The 18,837-nt window shown below is 43.1% G+C and overlaps 1 protein-coding gene across 10 annotated transcripts in view; it reads left to right on the top strand.

The window, feature by feature from the left end:
- The window catches only part of Tanc2 (tetratricopeptide repeat, ankyrin repeat and coiled-coil containing 2), a 469,601-nt gene extending 453,572 nt beyond the window's left edge, over positions 1 to 16,029 (top strand). For 8 of the 10 annotated variants that reach the window (XM_013067044.3, XM_013067047.3, XM_013067048.3 and 5 more), the window contains 6 exons: positions 70 to 202; positions 740 to 769; positions 1,591 to 1,682; positions 4,011 to 4,157; positions 6,557 to 6,657; positions 8,242 to 16,029. In XM_013067044.3, coding sequence (XP_012922498.1) covers positions 70 to 202; positions 740 to 769; positions 1,591 to 1,682; positions 4,011 to 4,157; positions 6,557 to 6,657; positions 8,242 to 10,204 — 2,466 coding nt within the window. In that variant the 3' untranslated portion in view covers positions 10,205 to 16,029. The remainder of the gene's footprint in view (positions 1 to 69; positions 203 to 739; positions 770 to 1,590; positions 1,683 to 4,010; positions 4,158 to 6,556; positions 6,658 to 8,241) is intronic. The other 2 variants (XM_004868590.4, XM_087210154.1) reach the window with 1 other exon arrangement.
- The last annotated feature ends 2,808 nt before the right edge of the window (positions 16,030 to 18,837 follow it).

The raw sequence follows: 18,837 nt of genomic DNA on the forward strand, positions 1-18,837 counted from the left end.
GCTCCCTCAGTGAAGCAATGCTGAGCAATGCTGCACCCTATTAACTGTTCTGCTTGATTCATGTTGTAGGTCCAGTTCCTGGTGGATCATGGGGCCATGATCGAGCACGTTGACTACAGTGGAATGCGCCCTTTGGATAGGGCAGTAGGGTGCCGGAACACTTCTGTTGTTGTCACTCTCCTGAAGAAAGGAGCCAAAATAGGTAGGAAAAGAAAGGTGGTGTTGGCCATCTGTGCCCAGAGGCCAGACTGGTCCAGTGGTCTGACCACCCAGGGTGTTTAGTGTGGTTGTTTATAGTTCCCTCTACCCTAAGCCAGCTATTGTCCAAGTGAGCAAAAAGACTTCTGGCCCAGAGAGCTCCATCTGAGCCATGGTCTGTCGTACTTTGCATCCAGGTTCTCTGCCATGCCCCTTGTAGCTTTAGCCAGGAGGCTGTGCTAAACTTAAACACATCTCAGTGCTGCCTCTGTACCAGCCCCACACTGTGAGCATCCTGGAACCCTGCAGTGCCATGAGCCTTTGCTTTCCCTTGCTCTGAATGTGCTTCAGATTCTCAAGTCCCTGCTGCCTCTGTCCCAGCTGCTCCCCCACCCCACAGACCTGTAGATAAGGGTTGGCTGATATGCTGGCTTTTTTGCTGCCTGCCTCTCACTGCTGCTTTTTCCTTCTTTTTTTTTTTTCACCTTCATCCATTTTTTTTTCCTCTCCTACAACTTTTTGTTTTCTCCTTTCTTTGAAGGTTGTCAGACGTTACCGAGTCGCCCACGAGGTATATTTCACCGCTGTCAGCATCAGGCGTGGTCTGATGGCTTGGTCAGCTTTGCCTTCTCCTTTTAATTTTAGCCTGCATGAGTTCCCTACACCTCTAATCTTTTAATTTACTTCACCTTAAAAGAAGATTTTTTTTTTAATGACTGTTGTAGAGAATAACTTGAACTTTTGATAACTAACCCTGAAAAGCTTAGTTGGTAAATAAGCCCTCTGTAAACTAATCAATTTAACCTTCTCTTTCTTTTGTGGGTAAAGTAGTCCTCAATAATGTTGGTTTGTTTCACAACTATTTGACATTTAAACTGTGCTCCTGGTTCAGAGTGAATCTCAGCAAGTCTGATTTGGTACTTATAAATTAAAGGAGCCTTTAGAGTCTTTACTGGTTTCCCTTCTGCAAAATACATATTTAAAAATTAAGAGTCTAAATATCTGGGAGGTTTGAGTCCCAAATCAAAAATAAATTACCTTTTTCAAATCTTGTAGTAACCTTTAATATAAATCCTTTCTCCCAATTTCTTGATGTAAAATAATTCCACACTATGCCATTGTGTGCCCATATGCAACACAAAGGCTCCACTGCCTTCCTGTGGTGCAAACTCGACAGTTCAGATATTCTTATTTTAAGGTGAATACAAACCCAATACAGCTTCTTGGCAGTGGGAGTCATTAAAATACTCCCAGGTCTAAAAGATGAGGTAATTATTGTGGAGCAAGTTGTTCTCTCAGCAGAAATTCCCCCAGGATGTTTTTTTCACATAGCTTCCTACCACCCTTACATTGTATGAGTTTTTTACCCATCATGCATCCTGTACACTACAGGTCCAGCCACATGGGCGATGGCCACCTCCAAACCAGACATCATGATCATCCTGTTGAGCAAGCTGATGGAAGAGGGGGACATGTTTTACAAGGTGAGGGCAGGAGGAAAATTTTCCTCAAAAAAAACCACTGTTTTTTTATATGTAGAATCTTCTAAATCTTGACAGTTATCACACCGTGGCTAGAGAACAAGGTAGAATGCCATTCCTCAGTGATTGGCTCCAACATTGAAGAGCCTGGGGTTTTGCCTTCCCAAGAAGAGTAACCTACCTTTGCCTGCAACTCATTAACCTAAAGCCAATAGTTTTATCTGGTCTTTAACAGGTGGTAACATCAATTTTACGTGGAATCTGTTAAGTGGAAATTTACAGGACAAATAAAAATAAAATTACATAGTGTAGCTATTTCCAGTCTATTGATTGTAGCTTTCATATTTAATATATACATAGATTTAAAAAGTCAGTAAATATGATAGCGTATCAGCATCCTTGAATAAAACAATGAAACTAAGAGAAATAGCAGTTGTAAGATTTGCTTAATGTCACTGCACTGAATGACAACCAAAACAGTCTTTTGCACTCATAACTCAAGCTGAAGTCTCCATACCCTGACATAAATGTGTCCCATAGAAAGTTCCTTAAGAATATTCCATGTCAGAGTCATCTCATGATGTTTAGATTAGCTGAATCATCTTCTCCTGAAGATGAATGCAGGTCCAATCCATTCTTTAATAATGAGCATCCCTGAGGGCCAGGGATTTAGCTCAGTGGCACCAATGCCTGCCTCACAAGCATAAGATCCTGAGTTCCGATCCCCAGTACCAAACAATAATAATAATAAGCATCCCTGAGACATTCCCAGGTCCAAAAAATGAAGAAATGATTGTGAAGCATGTTATCCCCACCATATGTCAGAAGTATACAAATTCTTGGGCTCAGAATTCTATGTCCTGAATACCCTTTGAGTGAGAGTCATGCTAACTTTAGGACTCTCAGAAAGTTTAAGCCCTGACCCAACTTTGATTTTATGTTACTTCAAAGAAAGCTCTCATTGTTCTAGATGTCATATTTATGTAACTTAGAGTGGCATTGTTCTCAAAAATCTTAAGTCTTGGTCATAGCATGACTTCTGGTATTCCAAGGCAAAGAATCTGACCTAATGAAAATAAGCAGAGCTATTATTATTCCCACTCAGAATTCTACTCTGGAAGACTCCAGTTTTCTCCTAGAAAACATGCTAAAGGGAGAGTAAAAGATTGCAACCTGGGTAGTTGCAGCAATACAGATGGAATACAGTGAATAAAGGCAGGAGATGCCTTCTGTATCTTTCTGGACTCAACTTACAGATTTTCAGATACAAAATGGAATAAAAACTCAAGGCCCCTGTGTCCAGATCCTTAACTTGGTCATAGATTTACTTCATCTTCAAAGACCTTTTTTACAAAGGAAGATGGAATCACCAAAAAAAAAAAATGTTTTGGTAGTACTGAGGATTAAAACCAGTACTGAGCTATGCCACCAGCCTGGTGTTTTGTTTTGTTTTATATTTTATTTTGAGATGGTCTCACTAAGTTGCCCAGGCTGGGCTCAAAGTTGCAATCCTCTTGCCTCCTAGATAAAATCACAAATTCTAAGCTTCACTTCTCTACAACCACGTATCCTGTTCCTTTGCCCCCTTCCTCAGGGGAAACTAGTTGACATTATTTTCTACCATGAGATGAGGGAAGCAACACCTAGACCATTTTAGCTCTCATACTCTTTATGAAGAAGAGAATGAGCTCTTCTGGAAGACAGCATAGTAAACCATCGGACAGGAAAAGAATCTCCAAAGCAGAAACCAAGGGAGACACAGTAACCAGGGAGTGCGTAGAGACAGCCGTTAAGAAAAATCAACTTTGTAATTGTTTTTTTTTTCTTTTTTGGTACTGGGGATTGGACTCAGGACCTTGTGCTTGCAAGGCAGGCACAGTGCCACTGAGCATTGAGCTAAATCCCCAGCCCAAAAAATCAACTTTGAAATGAACAAGGACAGCCCTTTGGAATCAAGTTGGGAAGCTGGGTGCAGAACCTTCCCTTTGTCAAGGCTTTGATTCACTGGCTTGAAACTTGAGTATCCCTTTCAACCTGACATTTCCTACCAGGAGAGTTATCTTTAGAAAAGACTAGACCTGAGCTGGGGATATGGCTCAGTTGTACAACACTTCTCTAGCATGTGGGAAGCCCTGGGTTTGATCCCCAGCACTGCCAGGGGGGAAAATATAGAAAAGTAAGAAAAGACTAGACCTTCTACTCTCACCATCAGGGTATGTGATAGACTAAACCCTTACTAACAACTGCTGAGAGCAGGAAGGGAGGAGGGATGAAACTTCCTCAGCTACTTCACAGACCAATGGTATGCTTTTCCATCTTGTACCTCCTTAGAAAGGTAAAGTAAAGGAAGCTGCCCAGCGCTACCAGTATGCACTGAAGAAATTCCCTAGAGAAGGGTTTGGTGAGGATTTGAAAACCTTCCGAGAGCTAAAAGTGTCTCTCCTCCTCAACCTCTCTCGATGTCGCCGGAAAATGAATGTAAGTCTCTCTCATCCCAACTGTTTTCTTCAGTCCTGGAAATTGAAAGTTCATGCCACTCACTAGCTTGTACCAGGCCCCTGAAATCCTCTCTGCCCCATTCGGAACTTGGTTGTCCTTCACAGAGCACTGACATTTGCAATTTGAAAGAAATCAAGTCTAAGTGTACTCCATTTTTCAAGCTATAGTGCGCACTTTGTAGCATTCTGAATTTTTGTAATTTCCACTGAAAGTAATTGGAATACCATCATCCCCATCCCTTCCCTACCAAGTCATTTTTTGGGGAAAACGTGGGGGCAGTAGTCTCTAGATTTTAGTCATTGCCCTCCTTTCTAGTATATGTCCCACTCATTTATTTAAGGGCTAGGAACAGGGCTCAGAAATATCAACTTCAAGGTTTAATTTCTAAAGCTATTCTTGAACTTTTTCCTTTCTTCTGCATCTTTTTATTCCAGGATGCCATGTCTCTTCTTACCCTGGAGGGAATCTTAGAACTCTTCCTGTCCTTTGTTATCTCCCTCTGTAGTTGTCCTTGCTTCTTGCTTGCCTTGCAGATAGTCAGAGGTGCCCTGAGCTACTGCTCCTTTAACCTGAAGACACTCTTAATCTAAGAAACCTCTCTCACAATCTAAGCTAAGTATGTGAGGAATAGCTAAGATCACGTGAGAAATTGCTGATATCCATCAGCCTTTGGTCTCACAGTTCCTCAGTAGATAGAAATAATTCCAAGTGTTGACTGGTAAAGAACTCAGCTGCACAAAAACAATGTTTCAGCTGACAAGGAACCTGCATCAGTTCCAGAAAGATTGTGGATATGACCTTTATATCATCAGTCCAAGCCCTAAAACCTAACAGTGAAGAAAGCCTCAAGATGGACTTGGCCATCTCAGAAGACACAGTTATGGCCTTCAGAGGCAGAGTTGTCCCAGGGTGCTGAGACGAGTGGGGACATGAAAAGCGTCCCTTTTGTAAGGCAATATCTCCAGTGAAGGCAGCAAAGTGTTTCTGCCTGAGTATTTTCTTATGAAACAGAAGCCCTAAGGGTCTCCTATGGTTCCAGCTAGTGAGAATAAGGCAAAGCTCAGAAGCTGCTGCCAGCTTACTGACTTTTTTTTTGGCCCTATCAAGTAATCTACTCCTTAAAGGTACTTTCAAAATCCCAAAAATAATTATTGTTCCAAAAGAAATAAAGTATGAGACGGGAAACAGGAAAGTTGGTAGATGGCCCATATAAATTGGAACACTTTCATTCTAGCACTACGTTTGTTTAGAAAGCTAGGAATTATCTCCCATAGGCCAGTCAGTGCTACACTAAGTACCAGAAGTCTGTCTCCTTCCATAGAAATTTTCCCACTGTTTCTTTTTAATTTGCCTATCCCCCAGGTCCTTTGTTCTGCTTCAATCATAAGTATAACCAGAGGCTACAGTGCTATACTATGGCTTTGATATTAAAAGAAAAAAACCTCCCCTTTAGTTTAGTATTTAAGGGGATCTTAAAGACCATGGACTTTCCAACTCAGCATTGTCCCCCAAATCGCTGTTCCCAAGGATTCTCAGAGGGTAGATAGCTTAAAGACCATGTTCCTCTAGGGGACTTTTAGGAATAGCAGACCCCACAACCAGCATCCTCTTTTTTTTTTTTTCTTTGAAATGTTTCATAAATAAGGAAGCAGGCAAGAGGAAGAACAAGCTAGAAAAGCCTCTGTAAAATGGGAAATAAAATTTATTGAGTATCTACTACATGCCAGGCACTATGTAGATCACTTAAATGCTTTATCATGTTTAATCCTACCTTGGAAAGAGATACGGTTAAGAAAATACACAGCACACTCTGAGGAGTTATGAAGCAGCCAGAGATTGAGCCCAAGTCTGCCTTCATCATCTAGTCTCCATGGTCAGTGCAGTTCACCTACTCAGAAATCCTCCTGGATTCTGTAGGATGCATTCTCCATCATACCTTAGGAAGCCAGGGTCTAGTGGGTAGGTGCAGGGGTAGGCCCGAGGTTCCCATGAGGTGGCACTGTCTGTGGGTTTGCATCATACATGCATATGGAACAAAACTTCAGATTTCCAACTTCAGAACTTTCACTGTAAAGGATTGGTATTTGGCTTCTGAGCTAAAAAGAATTTGCTAAAAACACAAAGAGATGCCAAATTAAGTGTTTTAATACACTGGGCAGATGAAGTCCAGTGATCAGTTGTAGAACCACTCAGGGCAAAGGCAGAAGGAAACTTTTAGTCTGTGGGCCACATGGCCAGAGCCATGTCAGGCATGTCCAGAATTCCAGGTGTTCCATCTATAAATGTCAAAGAAATGTGCATATAATTTGTTTTATTCCCAAGTTGTCTATTTTTTATATCTCTTCAATGACTCATTTGCACACCTATTGTAATGACAGGATTTTGGAATGGCGGAGGAATTTGCTACTAAGGCCCTGGAGCTGAAACCGAAATCTTATGAAGCTTACTATGCAAGAGCAAGGGCAAAACGCAGCAGCAGGTGAGGAGAGAGAGAGAGGGTGAAAAGCAAGAGGTCTCTTTTCTGAAAATCTGGCCAAGGCAATGTAGGCCACCCTGGGGCGTATGTACCCAAACATGTCTGTCATTGAGGCCCAGGCTTTGGGAATGGCTCCCATAGCATAGCACTCAGCTCAAGATCAGTAAATCTTTTGGGCTGTGGAGACCAAGAACAATTTACTTTGGGAGAAAAGTAGATAATGGCACCTTCTTCCAAAAAGCCTCTGCCATGTCTCAATCACTTTTCAACCCCAAAGCAGATAGCATGAAAGGACATTAATGATTTAAAGAGATCACTTAAGCAAATTATCCCACCAAGCCTTTTAAGGGGAAAGGCAGGATGGATCACCTAGCATTGTAGACTCCTCTCTTTTTTTATAGGCATTTGGGGACTTCCTGAATTATTTAGTCTTCCTTTTGGGGCACTCCTCAAGTCTGGTGGCATCAACCCTCTTTCTCATCTGAACCCCCCCACCCACTCACACACATAAACACACAAAGAGGCCCTGGTACCAGGATTGAAGAAACCCAAGAGAAGTACTGTCCACATTCCTTGTGCCCTCTGCTGTAGTTTATCTTTTGAGTAGGAAAGCCTCCAGAAGGACCTAGAACCTGCCATCAGTTTCTTTAGATAAGTTGTCACTATCCTTGATGTCTCCTGCCCAGTACCCCACCTTCTCTCAAACTCTACTTAGAAAATGATTGCTTTGGGTTCATTCTGTTACCAGAGAGATTCAGCCATGAAAATCAAACCCAGACTGAGGCTAGTGATGATGCCACAGTGGTATTAGTCTTAACCACCTGAGTTCACAAAGTATTTACAGAAACTTGGCTATTAAATTCTTTATCTCTGGATTGTTCCTTTCCCACAAGACCAATTGCCCCTTTTCCAGGCAGTACTAATAGAGAGAATGGGACTATCTCTCACAGTTCATTTCCTCATTTGTAAATTAGAATCTTCTTGGGATGAGCTCAGCACTGACCTGAGTTGCCTGGTCAGCAAGCCTAATATCTGCCAGCTCTGACCTAGCAGAATGAAACACAACAGTATGGTGGGGGTGAGGAACAGAAAGAGCAGAGGACAGGGTTCGTGCCTAAGATGGAAAAGTCCTAAAATTCACAGTCAAAATATTAAGAATATGAAGAAAATTTTCTGCTGGATCAGCAAGATTTTGAATATTATAATTACTGTTTTATTCCTAAGCTGCTTGACAGTGACACTGTAAATGACAACCCCACCCAACCCTCATACTGCCTGGTGTGCATTTGAGCACTAAGAGAATCTTCCTGAAGGGCCTGGCTGGACTGATAGAGTGGAGACTTTTTCTCTGCTAACCCCAGAGGGGCAAGAAGGAAGATGAAAGGTAAACGGGCTAAGGAATCATTCTGGGCTCTTTTAGAATGACAGCACACTTATTTATTTCCTTACAAATTAAACTAAACCAGGACACCCCAGACTCCTACAGGTGCCTCCAAAGTTCCCTGAATTAGTGACCATTTGCAGCTCTTGGTGATTCCTGTTGATTCAGAGTAATTCCAGTTCCCATGTTTGCATTTTGTCAAGCAGACAGTTTGCAGCAGCCTTAGAGGATCTGAATGAGGCCATCAAGCTATGTCCAAACAACCGTGAGATCCAGAGACTCCTGATGAGAGTGGAGGAAGAGTGCAGACAGATGCAGCAGCAGCAGCAGCAGCCACCACCACCACAGCCGCAGCCTCAGCAGGAGTTACCAGAAGAGACAGAACCTGAACCACAGCATGAAGATATATACTCTGTACAAGATATATTTGAGGAGGAATACCTGGAACAGGATGTTGAAAATGTTTCCATTGGCCTCCAGACAGAGGCTCGGCCCAGTCAGGGGCTCCCAATAATCCAGAGTCCCCCCTCCTCTCCAGCCCATCGGGATTCAGCCTACATCTCTAGCTCACCTCTTGGCTCTCATCAGGTTTTTGACTTCCGGTCCAGTAGTTCCATAGGTTCTCCCACTAGACAGGGATATCAGTCCACCTCACCTGCTCTTTCTCCAACTCACCAGAACTCTCATTACAGGCCTAGTCCACCACATACTTCCCCAGCTCATCAGGGTGGATCTTACCGTTTTAGCCCCCCTCCTGTAGGAGGGCAGGGCAAAGAATACCCAAGCCCGCCCCCTTCCCCTCTTCGCAGAGGTCCTCAGTATCGGGCCAGCCCTCCAGCTGAAAGCATGAGTGTCTATAGATCCCAGTCCGGTTCACCTGTGCGCTATCAGCAAGAAACAAGTGTTAGCCAGCTTCCTGGCAGACCAAAATCTCCATTATCTAAAATGGCCCAGCGTCCCTACCAGATGCCTCAGCTTCCTGTGGCAGTTCCCCACCAAGGTCTTAGGCTACAGCCTGCTAAGGCCCAGATTGTGAGAAGCAACCAGCCCAGCTCAGCAGTTCACTCAAGCACTGTCATCCCCACAGGAGCATATGGCCAAGTTGCCCATTCAATGGCCAGTAAATACCAGTCTTCACAAGGAGACATGGGAGTAAGTCAGAGTCGGTTGGTTTATCAAGGATCAATTGGCGGAATTGTAGGGGATGGGAGGCCTGTGCAGCATGTCCAAGCCAGCCTAAGTGCAGGTGCCATCTGTCAGCATGGAGGGTTGACCAAAGAAGATCTTCCACAGCGACCTTCCTCAGCTTATCGAGGTGGCATGAGATACAGCCAGACACCACAAATTGGGCGTAGCCAGTCAGCATCCTATTACCCAGTATGTCACTCAAAACTAGATTTGGAGCGTTCCTCCAGCCAGCTAGGTTCCCCTGATGTGTCACATTTAATCAGAAGACCTATCAGTGTCAACCCTAGTGAAATCAAGCCCCACCCACCAACCCCCAGGCCACTGCTACACTCTCAGAGTGTGGGCCTTCGCTTCTCCCCATCTAGCAATAGCATCTCATCCACTTCCAACCTAACTCCCACCTTCCGGCCTTCTTCCTCGATTCAGCAAATGGAGATTCCGCTGAAACCGGCATATGATAGGTCATGTGATGAGCTGTCACCAGTATCTCCCACTCAGGGAGGTTACCCCAGTGAGCCTACCCGATCCAGGACCACACCATTCATGGGGATCATAGATAAAACAGCCCGGACTCAGCAGTACCCCCACCTTCACCAGCAGAATCGGACCTGGGCCGTGTCATCAGTGGATACCGTACTCAGTCCCACATCTCCAGGCAACCTGCCTCAGCCTGAGTCCTTCAGTCCACCATCATCCATCAGCAACATTGCCTTTTATAACAAAACCAACAATGCACAGAATGGCCATTTGCTGGAAGACGATTATTATAGCCCCCATGGGATGCTGGCTAATGGGTCCCGTGGAGACCTCTTAGAAAGAGTCAGCCAAGCCTCCTCCTATCCCGATGTGAAGGTGGCTCGGACCCTACCCGTGGCTCAGGCATACCAGGACAACCTGTACAGGCAGTTGTCCCGGGACTCTCGACAAGGGCAGACATCCCCTATCAAACCAAAGAGACCGTTTGTGGAATCTAATGTTTAAAAGACATTTGTTGGAGTGAGACCCATATGTTTTCACTGCACATTTTCAGGCTTGGTTTCCACATTGAGGTAGTTCTCTGGCTTAATTTCTCATGTAATTTATGTGTGGTGTTCAGAGGTGGCAGCCCACATGCTGAAATCCTTTGCATGCAGCCAACTGGGAAGCTGGCCTCCAGAAAGCCCAGACTTCAGTTTCTCTGGTCTGTGCCCCAGCCACATGTTCTCTCCCTCTTCAGATGCCAACAAGGAGATTTCTGTGCTGTGTGCTTTAACCCAGGGAGATCAGACAACACTGGTCAGCTTTTTCCAGGAGACAATCGCTTTCACTGATGTTCTTGTTGTATACATGTCTTTTTTCCTTTTTTAAAAAGTAAGCTGTTCTTGTTCGTTTTCTTCTAGGAACTTTAGAAAAGAGCGTGATCCCCCTTTGCCTTTGCATTCTTTTCCAGTGTTATCCAAATAGCCAGCCCCAGTGCATTCCTGTGCCATGGTCTCCTCACCAGACTCCAGCTCCCTGCAGTCACCAGGTCTAGAATGTTCATTTGCATTATTGCTGGTCTTCCTATGGGGTAGAAGGGTCAAGGAAACAGAAAATATATGTCTTTTAAGTTAGAAGAAGAACCATATAATTATTTGAAGCATCACTACAGTGATTTTCCAAGAGGCATTTTAGGAACATTTAGAAAACAGCCAGCTCTTTAAATGTGTCAGTCAGCCAAGGAAATTCAATGAGTACCATGGGCATTTTTGTGAAGAATTCACTGAGAATTGTTCTTAATTTTTTAACCAGCAATTAACCACTAAAAGCTGCTGATTTTCCAAGAGTAGGGAAGGGAATAAATACAAAGAAAGAGAAAACAGAAAGATTACTCTGGATTCTCAGCAAAATGCTATAGAATATGTTCTACTTTTTAGATACTGAAACATCACTGAGCATCAGATTCCACAAAAACAAGCTATTCCTGAGGGATGTCTGGTGTAATCATCCCATTTGTTGCATTTTCACTGAGAGCCATATTCTGTTTTACTGACCTTCTGTTTTCCAATCCATATGGTGTTGAGAAGAACTTGGTTCTTCAAAAAGCTGATTGGATCTTCTTGGGACTATAAGAGTGATTCCCAGGGCTTCCACTCAAGGCCATTGCATTCCATGTCAGTTGTCTAATTGCATTTCAAGATTTATACTTTCATCATTCACTACTAGACAAATTATTTTCTTTTCCTAGGGGTGTTTAGAGAGGTGATATTGGAATATCAGACACAGCAAAGAGTGTTTTGGGGTGAAGACCCTTTCAGCCCTGTTTTCTAGCCCTTGATGGGGGCATGAGACAACAAGCTTCCTCTCCAGTCATTCTCTACACATCTTCTAGGTCTTGTGCTTGTTTGGTAACCTAACTTGTAATTGAATGAGGCCACTATGACATGGACAGTAAGAACATTGAAACCAAAGCCTTAGCATGGTCCTGTCACTAACTGCACATCAGCCCTTGAAACTGAGTGGGTCAACCCAACAAACTAAACACCTGAAACTAAACAAAAGAGCATTAGTTCTCTATTGTTAGAAATAATTCTGCTCTTATAAGTAAAGGGCTACAGGAAGAGCAGTTTCCTGAATAAAATCTTGTTGTGACCAGTCTGGTTTGTAGAAGTATTCTCTGAAAGTATCATTAAGACAGGAATAGAAAACAATTCAAAAACATTTCCTTACTGCCAAGTAAATGGGCCTCCTCAGCCCCAAGCCTAAAACAGCCTAATCCCCATACTCATCTCTGTGTGCTTGGAACAGACAACTGGCCCAACTGCAGACATGTAAGGACTGCCTTTGCTCAACTCGACCAGGGTAGGCCTCTATCTACCTACTTTGGTATATCTCACTCACATCAGGAAGAAGTGTGGGCTGGAGGTGTAGCTCAATAGTAGAGTGCTTGCCTAATGTGTAAGGCTGCAGGGCTCCCAGCTACAGGCTGATAATACAGCTTCACACTTCATTTTCTTTTTTTCTTTTTCTTTTTTTCTGATGCTGGGGATTGAACCTGCAGCTTCTCAGCTGTCTTTGTGGCCAGGTCTCAGACCTGTTTGTCTTCTTGCAATTTTGTCCCATTTAAATCACCTCTCAGGGCCACGGATTTAGCTCAGTGGTGCCGCCACCTGCCTCGCAAGCACAAGGTCCCAAGCTTGATCCCTGGTACCAATAAATAAATAAATAAATAGCCTCTCAGTGGGGAACTGCTACATTTTGAAGAATTTCTCAGTCTATTAAAAAAAGTGTCCCTGACTATTTGGAATGCCACACATACCATCCACACTCACCTGTCATGGTAGGTGGGCAGTTCATGTGGTTTTACAAATATGCTACATCTCGCCAATGTTTTTCAGTTTTCCAGGACAAACGAGATTTAGGGACTATATACCTTATTAGGCAAAATATCAAGTCAAAATGCAGTTCTTTTTTAGCCATAAGAAGGAGTGACTATCACTACTGGGGCCCATTGTTTTACAGAGATACAACGGGAATTTTGGGGGGTAGGAGATGAAGTTCTTCCTTGGAAGCTGACTGTGCCCTTTTTTGCTACTTCACTGCCATGGAATGATCTTAGTACTGTATTTTAGAGATGCTCCTTCCTCAACAGGCATTTGCTGAATCAATGTCTGGCTTCAGGTGGGAGGAAATTTTTCAGATGAAGCTGGTTAAGTTCCACTTACCCAATTCACATCACTCTGAAATGGAGATAGAGGTGACAAACTTCAGCTTATAGGTTTCTTACCAAATCATATGTTCCCTTTGCCCAGTATTCTTGCACTAATGGGTTTCCATCACATCATGTCTATAAATGGGTGCACTTTACTGTTTGAATTTGTAACTCTGATAAATACTGGATATTTAAGTGTGAGTAGTGTCTTCGTTAGGAAGTAGCAGAATTGCTCGTGTCTTTTTGTGTATTTTTCAAGAAAAAACAAGGAAAAGAAAGAAATCAAGCAGTGAATCACAACATTTATAGCACAAAAATAGCTATTGTATATAAGCCTCAAAAAGATTTAGAATTTTTAAACAAAAAACTTTGCAGTGATTTTAAAGTGCTTTTCCAGCAATTTTCTTAGGGACTCCTGAGACATGGTTACTTTATTTACTGGATCAGTAAGGCACACAATCAACAATTAAAAATAAATGTTTATTTACAAAGTAAAGGAAAAACCTGTGTAACATGAGAATTTGGCAAGGACAAAATGGAGACCATTTTGTATCTGCTGTTGTAGTTGTCCGGGTTGCAGATGTGCACTATTAAAAGTCCCAAGATAATAGAGCACAAACCCTACTTGTTCCTCTCCCATGTACCCTCTTTTTAGATGTGTTTAAACGTGATGGCTCAGGAAAATTCCAATAATTAGAATCATGTACAGTACCCAGGTTGTTGTCCAGATATACAAGTTTGCTAATTTTAGTTAAGCCTGGATTATTAAATACTTTTCCTAAATTATTATAAGCAGAACAACCTAGAGAAAGGTGTTCTTGGTCCTTATATTGTATAGTAGTTTATGAATCCCTCTAAATATTGGTATTTTTGTATTCCAGAGATGTTCCCAATAGAAAATTTAAACTTTAATCAGTATCTAATTTAATATCCATAAGTATTTTTCCTTAGATTTTAGTCATAAACAGTGGGATATGTGGACGTCACTTGTGCTTCACCGTGCTTTACCACTAGGTGTCACTGTGGCTCTGCACCGCGCTTGTCTGGTAGCAAAGAAAGACAGCCTTCCCTCCAAGGAGCTGCTTCCAGGGCAGCAAATAGGCCATAGAGTGAGGTTCAGGACAAAGGGAAAAGCCTAGAAGGGTCGTAATGCATCTATGCCAGTTATAATAAGACAGACTCTGAACACTACCTGCTTTGGAACTTCAGCCAGGTATAGGCTGGGAGAAGGTTGAATAGCACTCCCTTGCTCTGATAGATGGCTGGGTGTGGAGAGGACCCTTTTTTCCCCGTGATCATCCCTCCTTTCAGCCTCCAACTTTTATAACTCCAGAAATATCACAGCTGGGTGGTTTGAATCAAAGAAAGTTATTTTTCTACTACAGAAATGCCTTGGACAAAACCAGTTGCTCATTGAATCTTTGCCCCAAAATGGAAAAGGCGCCCCCCACCCCACCCCAAGGAGGCAGGATGTACCTGCCTGTGCCCGGTTTCTTGTCTCCCAGTGCTCAGCAGCCTCACTCACCCTGCCTGTCTGTCCTTGGGCTGCCCACTTCTCAAGAAGCCGACCTGCAAAGGCAGCCTGCTGCTGCCTCCACAGCAAGGGCCATGCCTCACTGGGAGGTGTGGTTTCTCCACTTCCTCTAGGAATTCCAGATTGACCATTTACCATGACTAACAACAATGAACAAAGGGCTTAGGGGTAAGAGCTACCTACAAAGACGTGTCATGGAAACCTTCACCATGCAATGCCTTGAACTCAGCTCTGGCTGCTCCCAAGAAAAGGTGGCTGGCTGGGGGCCTGGACTTAAGCACAATGGGGCTGGTGGAGCCACTGTGCAGAGCTACTTGAATAATCACTGGGTCTTCATCAACTCCTTTTGTAATACAGACCACTCAAGGGCTGAAGTGTTGGTAACCTTCATTTCGGTGTCCAATGCCTCACAGCAGCTGAGCCACCATGAGATGCTCATGGCCACATGATGGCCACAGTCAGAGCTTTGAAAGTCAGTACCAAATGAATGCATAATTGGACACCAAAAATCAAGTGTTACTTTCATGTTTCCTCACCCTATCATCTCATTTCTTCCTGCTGACTCTGTGATATCTACACTAAACTGACAGTCAGGTTGTAGCTGGATGCGTACAGATGCAGGCCAGCATTGCTCTTATTTTTTCAGATAGACCTATTCTGTGGAAAGGAAGTGGCTTAGCTGCTTTGATTTTGTAACTCTTGGTGGCTGAATTTTCTTTTGCTAATCACTAACCAGAAAATCTGGCTAAGAGGACTCAACTCACTCCCATCAGTCCCCAGGACTAGACAGAGTTATTCTGGAAAATTCAGTACTTGAATGTACCTGCCTTATTGTGTATCACTTTTCGGGGGAGTGGGGTAAGAGATGCTGGCCCAGATCTCCACTTCATTTATGGGTTGTTTTGGAAATCCTGTAAGTTAACAGTTCCTGTTCTATTTTGTTCTTGCTCTTGTTGTTGTTGTTGTTGTTGTTGTTGTTGTTGTTGTTTACCTTTGGCTGATTCCTGCTGAGTGGGGCCAGTTCCTTGTCAGGCTCAGGGCAGGTACCATTCTCAGGCATGGCCTCCTTTCCATCTAGCACAGCATCTGTATCTCTGTTCTGTCTCCTCCAAATCCAAGATGATTTTAATTAGTGCAGACATGTACAGTCTACAATTAAAGAGTGATTTGTACTAATATAATTTTGATTCTTCCTCTTTGCTGTCCTTTCAAGACACTTGCTGGAAAAAGCTTTAATGCACTTAGTTTTCCTTTAGGTTTTCTATAACTCAGATGTAAAGGACTTTCTCTGTACAGTATATTATCCAATGCATGTTTGTTCTCTATCCTGATATACTGAACACCACACAGTTGTGAACTCGTGCAGTGGGGATACCCCACACTCAGCGGAGGCCTCTAGCCCCGTGTATAAGGAAGACATTTTCCTTTGCTGTACTTGCTTGAGCAGTTTTATTGTCTGTACATGTGAGCTGTGTGAGATAGATGTGAAAAGTTCAAATGAATGCATTTTCCTGCCCCATGTATACAGAGCGTCATCTGTACAACAAACTGTATGTACGAAAGCAAATGTACTTATTTATAAATGGTTAACACTTGCAAAGACCTGGCATTGTGGTGCTTTTCTCCTTCCATTTTGCTTTCTCTGGGAAGCTGACATCTAGACTCACCCTCTGAGACCTCAGTGCTGAGGATGCCACCCCCACGGAAGAACTTGGTGGGTTAACCACTGGCCAGCCCAGTTATTTAAATATAGGATGACCAAAAATTGCATATTTTTAATTTAATTTTTATAAGATAACAGGAAATATTTTTAAGTGACAATTTTATTAAATTTATTCAATACAAGAATTGACTGGTTGAAATGACACCTGCCCAAGAGACACTCAGGATAGTACCCAAACAAATGCACTGCCCGAGTGATGCTCAGAGTAAATTTAAGTGGTTAAGGCTAAAGTCCTGGTGATTTGGTTGGTCTGTTATGGGATGTTCAGTCACCCTTTCTTCCATTGGTTCAGTCCGCTTACTGACCATCTCCTCTGAGTCAGATACCGTAATAGGCATTTGAGGGATCTGTGAGCACAAAGGAATAGTTCTAAGAACCTTTCAGCAAGGATTTTCTTCCATGGAAGCTATACCAAGGGAGCCCTATGCTTCTCTCATGTCATTTATAATAACTGGAGCTGCTATCCAGCCACCTTACCAAAATCCAAGGCTGAAGTGGGCTTTCAATCAAGTCAACTAGAGACGGCATGCCTAGGATAGGGGGCAGCCCATGCCATAGATCCAGAGGCTAACTTGGCCAAAGCTGGAGGACCATAGCTTTGAGTAGGTTTAATTTTTCTTCAGAAATCTGGCCAGACTTTTAGTCTTCACCATATAGAGAACAGGGCAGCTGCAGCATGAACAGAGAAGTTGCAGGTTTCCTGAAACTGACTCAACACCTTTAAAAAAAGTGGCCCTGAGCCCTGCAGCCTTTCCTGCCTAACTGCAATTTCTTGTCTACTCTAGGGACAAGCAAGGAAAGAGACCACTTCCTCTAGACATCTGATTATGCCAAGCAAACATTCCTGCTGGGTAGCTTCCTCCACTTTCCCAAACAACCAAACCCCAGAGAAGCAGGAAAACTTCAGGCCACACACAGTCATCTCAGCCTGAACACCAGATCACCTTAAAGAGCAGAGAGAACCCTAGAAGGAACCACCTGCTTGGTCTGAAAACCATTACAGTTATTCCATTCGAAACCAAAAGTGGATAAGTGCTTGGCAAAACCCCAGTTTTAAAGAATTCCTGGGGCATTGGAAGAAAGGTAGTGACCCATTTTTTTTAAATCCTTATTTAAAAAATTTTTCTGAACCTGATTAAAAAGCTACTCAGTAGAAGCAAATCAGCAAAAAGTCTTTGTGGGTTTTTAGAAGTTTTTGTTACTTCATTCCCTAAGAGGTGCCTCTTAGTAATTCAGTAGATAGGTCCTCCACTGTGCATATCTGCATGTGAGAGCTAGGCCTTCTGTCAGGCTGGGAAAAGTAGGCAGAAACCACTGTCAGGGCCAGGATGGAGTGTCTTCTTCCAGCTTTAAGCTGGAGGACCACGAAAAAGCAGGAGAAAGTAAAAATGACATAAAAAAAAAAATTCACAGAATGAATTACAGCTTCCTAAACAGAGCAAAAGAATTGTGACATACAGATAAGTGAGGCATATAGGACTCCAACTAACCGTGATCAAAAAAAAAAAAAAACTACACCTAGACATATAATAGTCAAGATCCCAGAAACCCAACAGAAGAACAAAATCCTACAAGCAGTTAGAGAAAAGAAACAAATCACATACAAAGGAAAGCCCATCAGAATCACAGCAGACTTCTCAACACAAACCCTCAAATCAAGGAGAGTCTGGGGTGACGTATTTCAAGCCCTAAAAGAAAACAACCTCCAACCTAGACTGATGTATCCTGCAAAACTATCTTTCAAAATTGATGGGGAAATAAGATATTTCCATGACAAAACAAGGTAGAGGAGCCAGGTGTGGTGGTGCATCCCTGTAATTCCAGCACAAAGGAGGCTGAGGCAGGAGGATTGAGAGTTTGAAGCCAGCCTGGGATACACTGTGAGACCCTGTCTTGAAAAACGAGGAATTTAGAGCCCCTCAGTGAATCAGTCAATCTATTCCAGGTAATGAGACAGGGCACCAATGATAAAGCTGTTGTGTCAGAAGACTTGGGGTAAAAGGAAGTTTCTTTACACAAGAGAAGGGGCTGAGAATCCATCCTCATAGGCCCATTATGCCTATGACAGGGACTTTATATATGTCCTCTGGCATGTTGGCACATGCCTGTAATACCAGCACTTGGGAGGCTGAGGCAGGAGGATTGCCATGAGTTTGAGCCAGCCTGAACTACAAAATGAGACCTTGTCTCAAAAAAAGTAAGAAGAGGACGGAGAGCTTGCCAAAAGTTGCTTTGTGCTTCTTTGAAAGAAAAAAAAAAAAGCCTCACCAAAGAATAGCCATTTTGGGACCTTTCAGGGTTCCAAACACAGCAAGATGAGATCCTTGCCCTCTTCTAATTTGAAAGTTTTAGACCAGGAGATAAAAGAGTGGCCTTCTAGAGAGGGAGGCAGCATCTTCTGGTGTCTGGGATCATTTGAATATTCAAAAACAAAGAGATGTGTAAGCATCAGAGGCTAGCCCCAAAAGCCAGAATGGTGGTATATAACAGGGTAGAGATCTCTGCTTCACACATATAGCTAGCCCAGTGCTTGACTGACCACTTGGCTAATGACATATACCAAGCTTTGTGCCTTCAGTGCTTTTAACCAAATGAAAGTCTCCAAGGAATCCTTGATTCAAGAGAGACTACAGATGTTCAAAGGGGACCTCTCAACTCTGGCTTCTATGCATTAGAAACCAGCTACA

This window comes from Heterocephalus glaber, unplaced genomic scaffold (assembly GCF_053883595.1).
Source record: "Heterocephalus glaber isolate CG9 unplaced genomic scaffold, H.glaber_assembly_v1.0 deba00001124, whole genome shotgun sequence".
NCBI lineage: Eukaryota > Metazoa > Chordata > Mammalia > Rodentia > Bathyergidae > Heterocephalus > Heterocephalus glaber.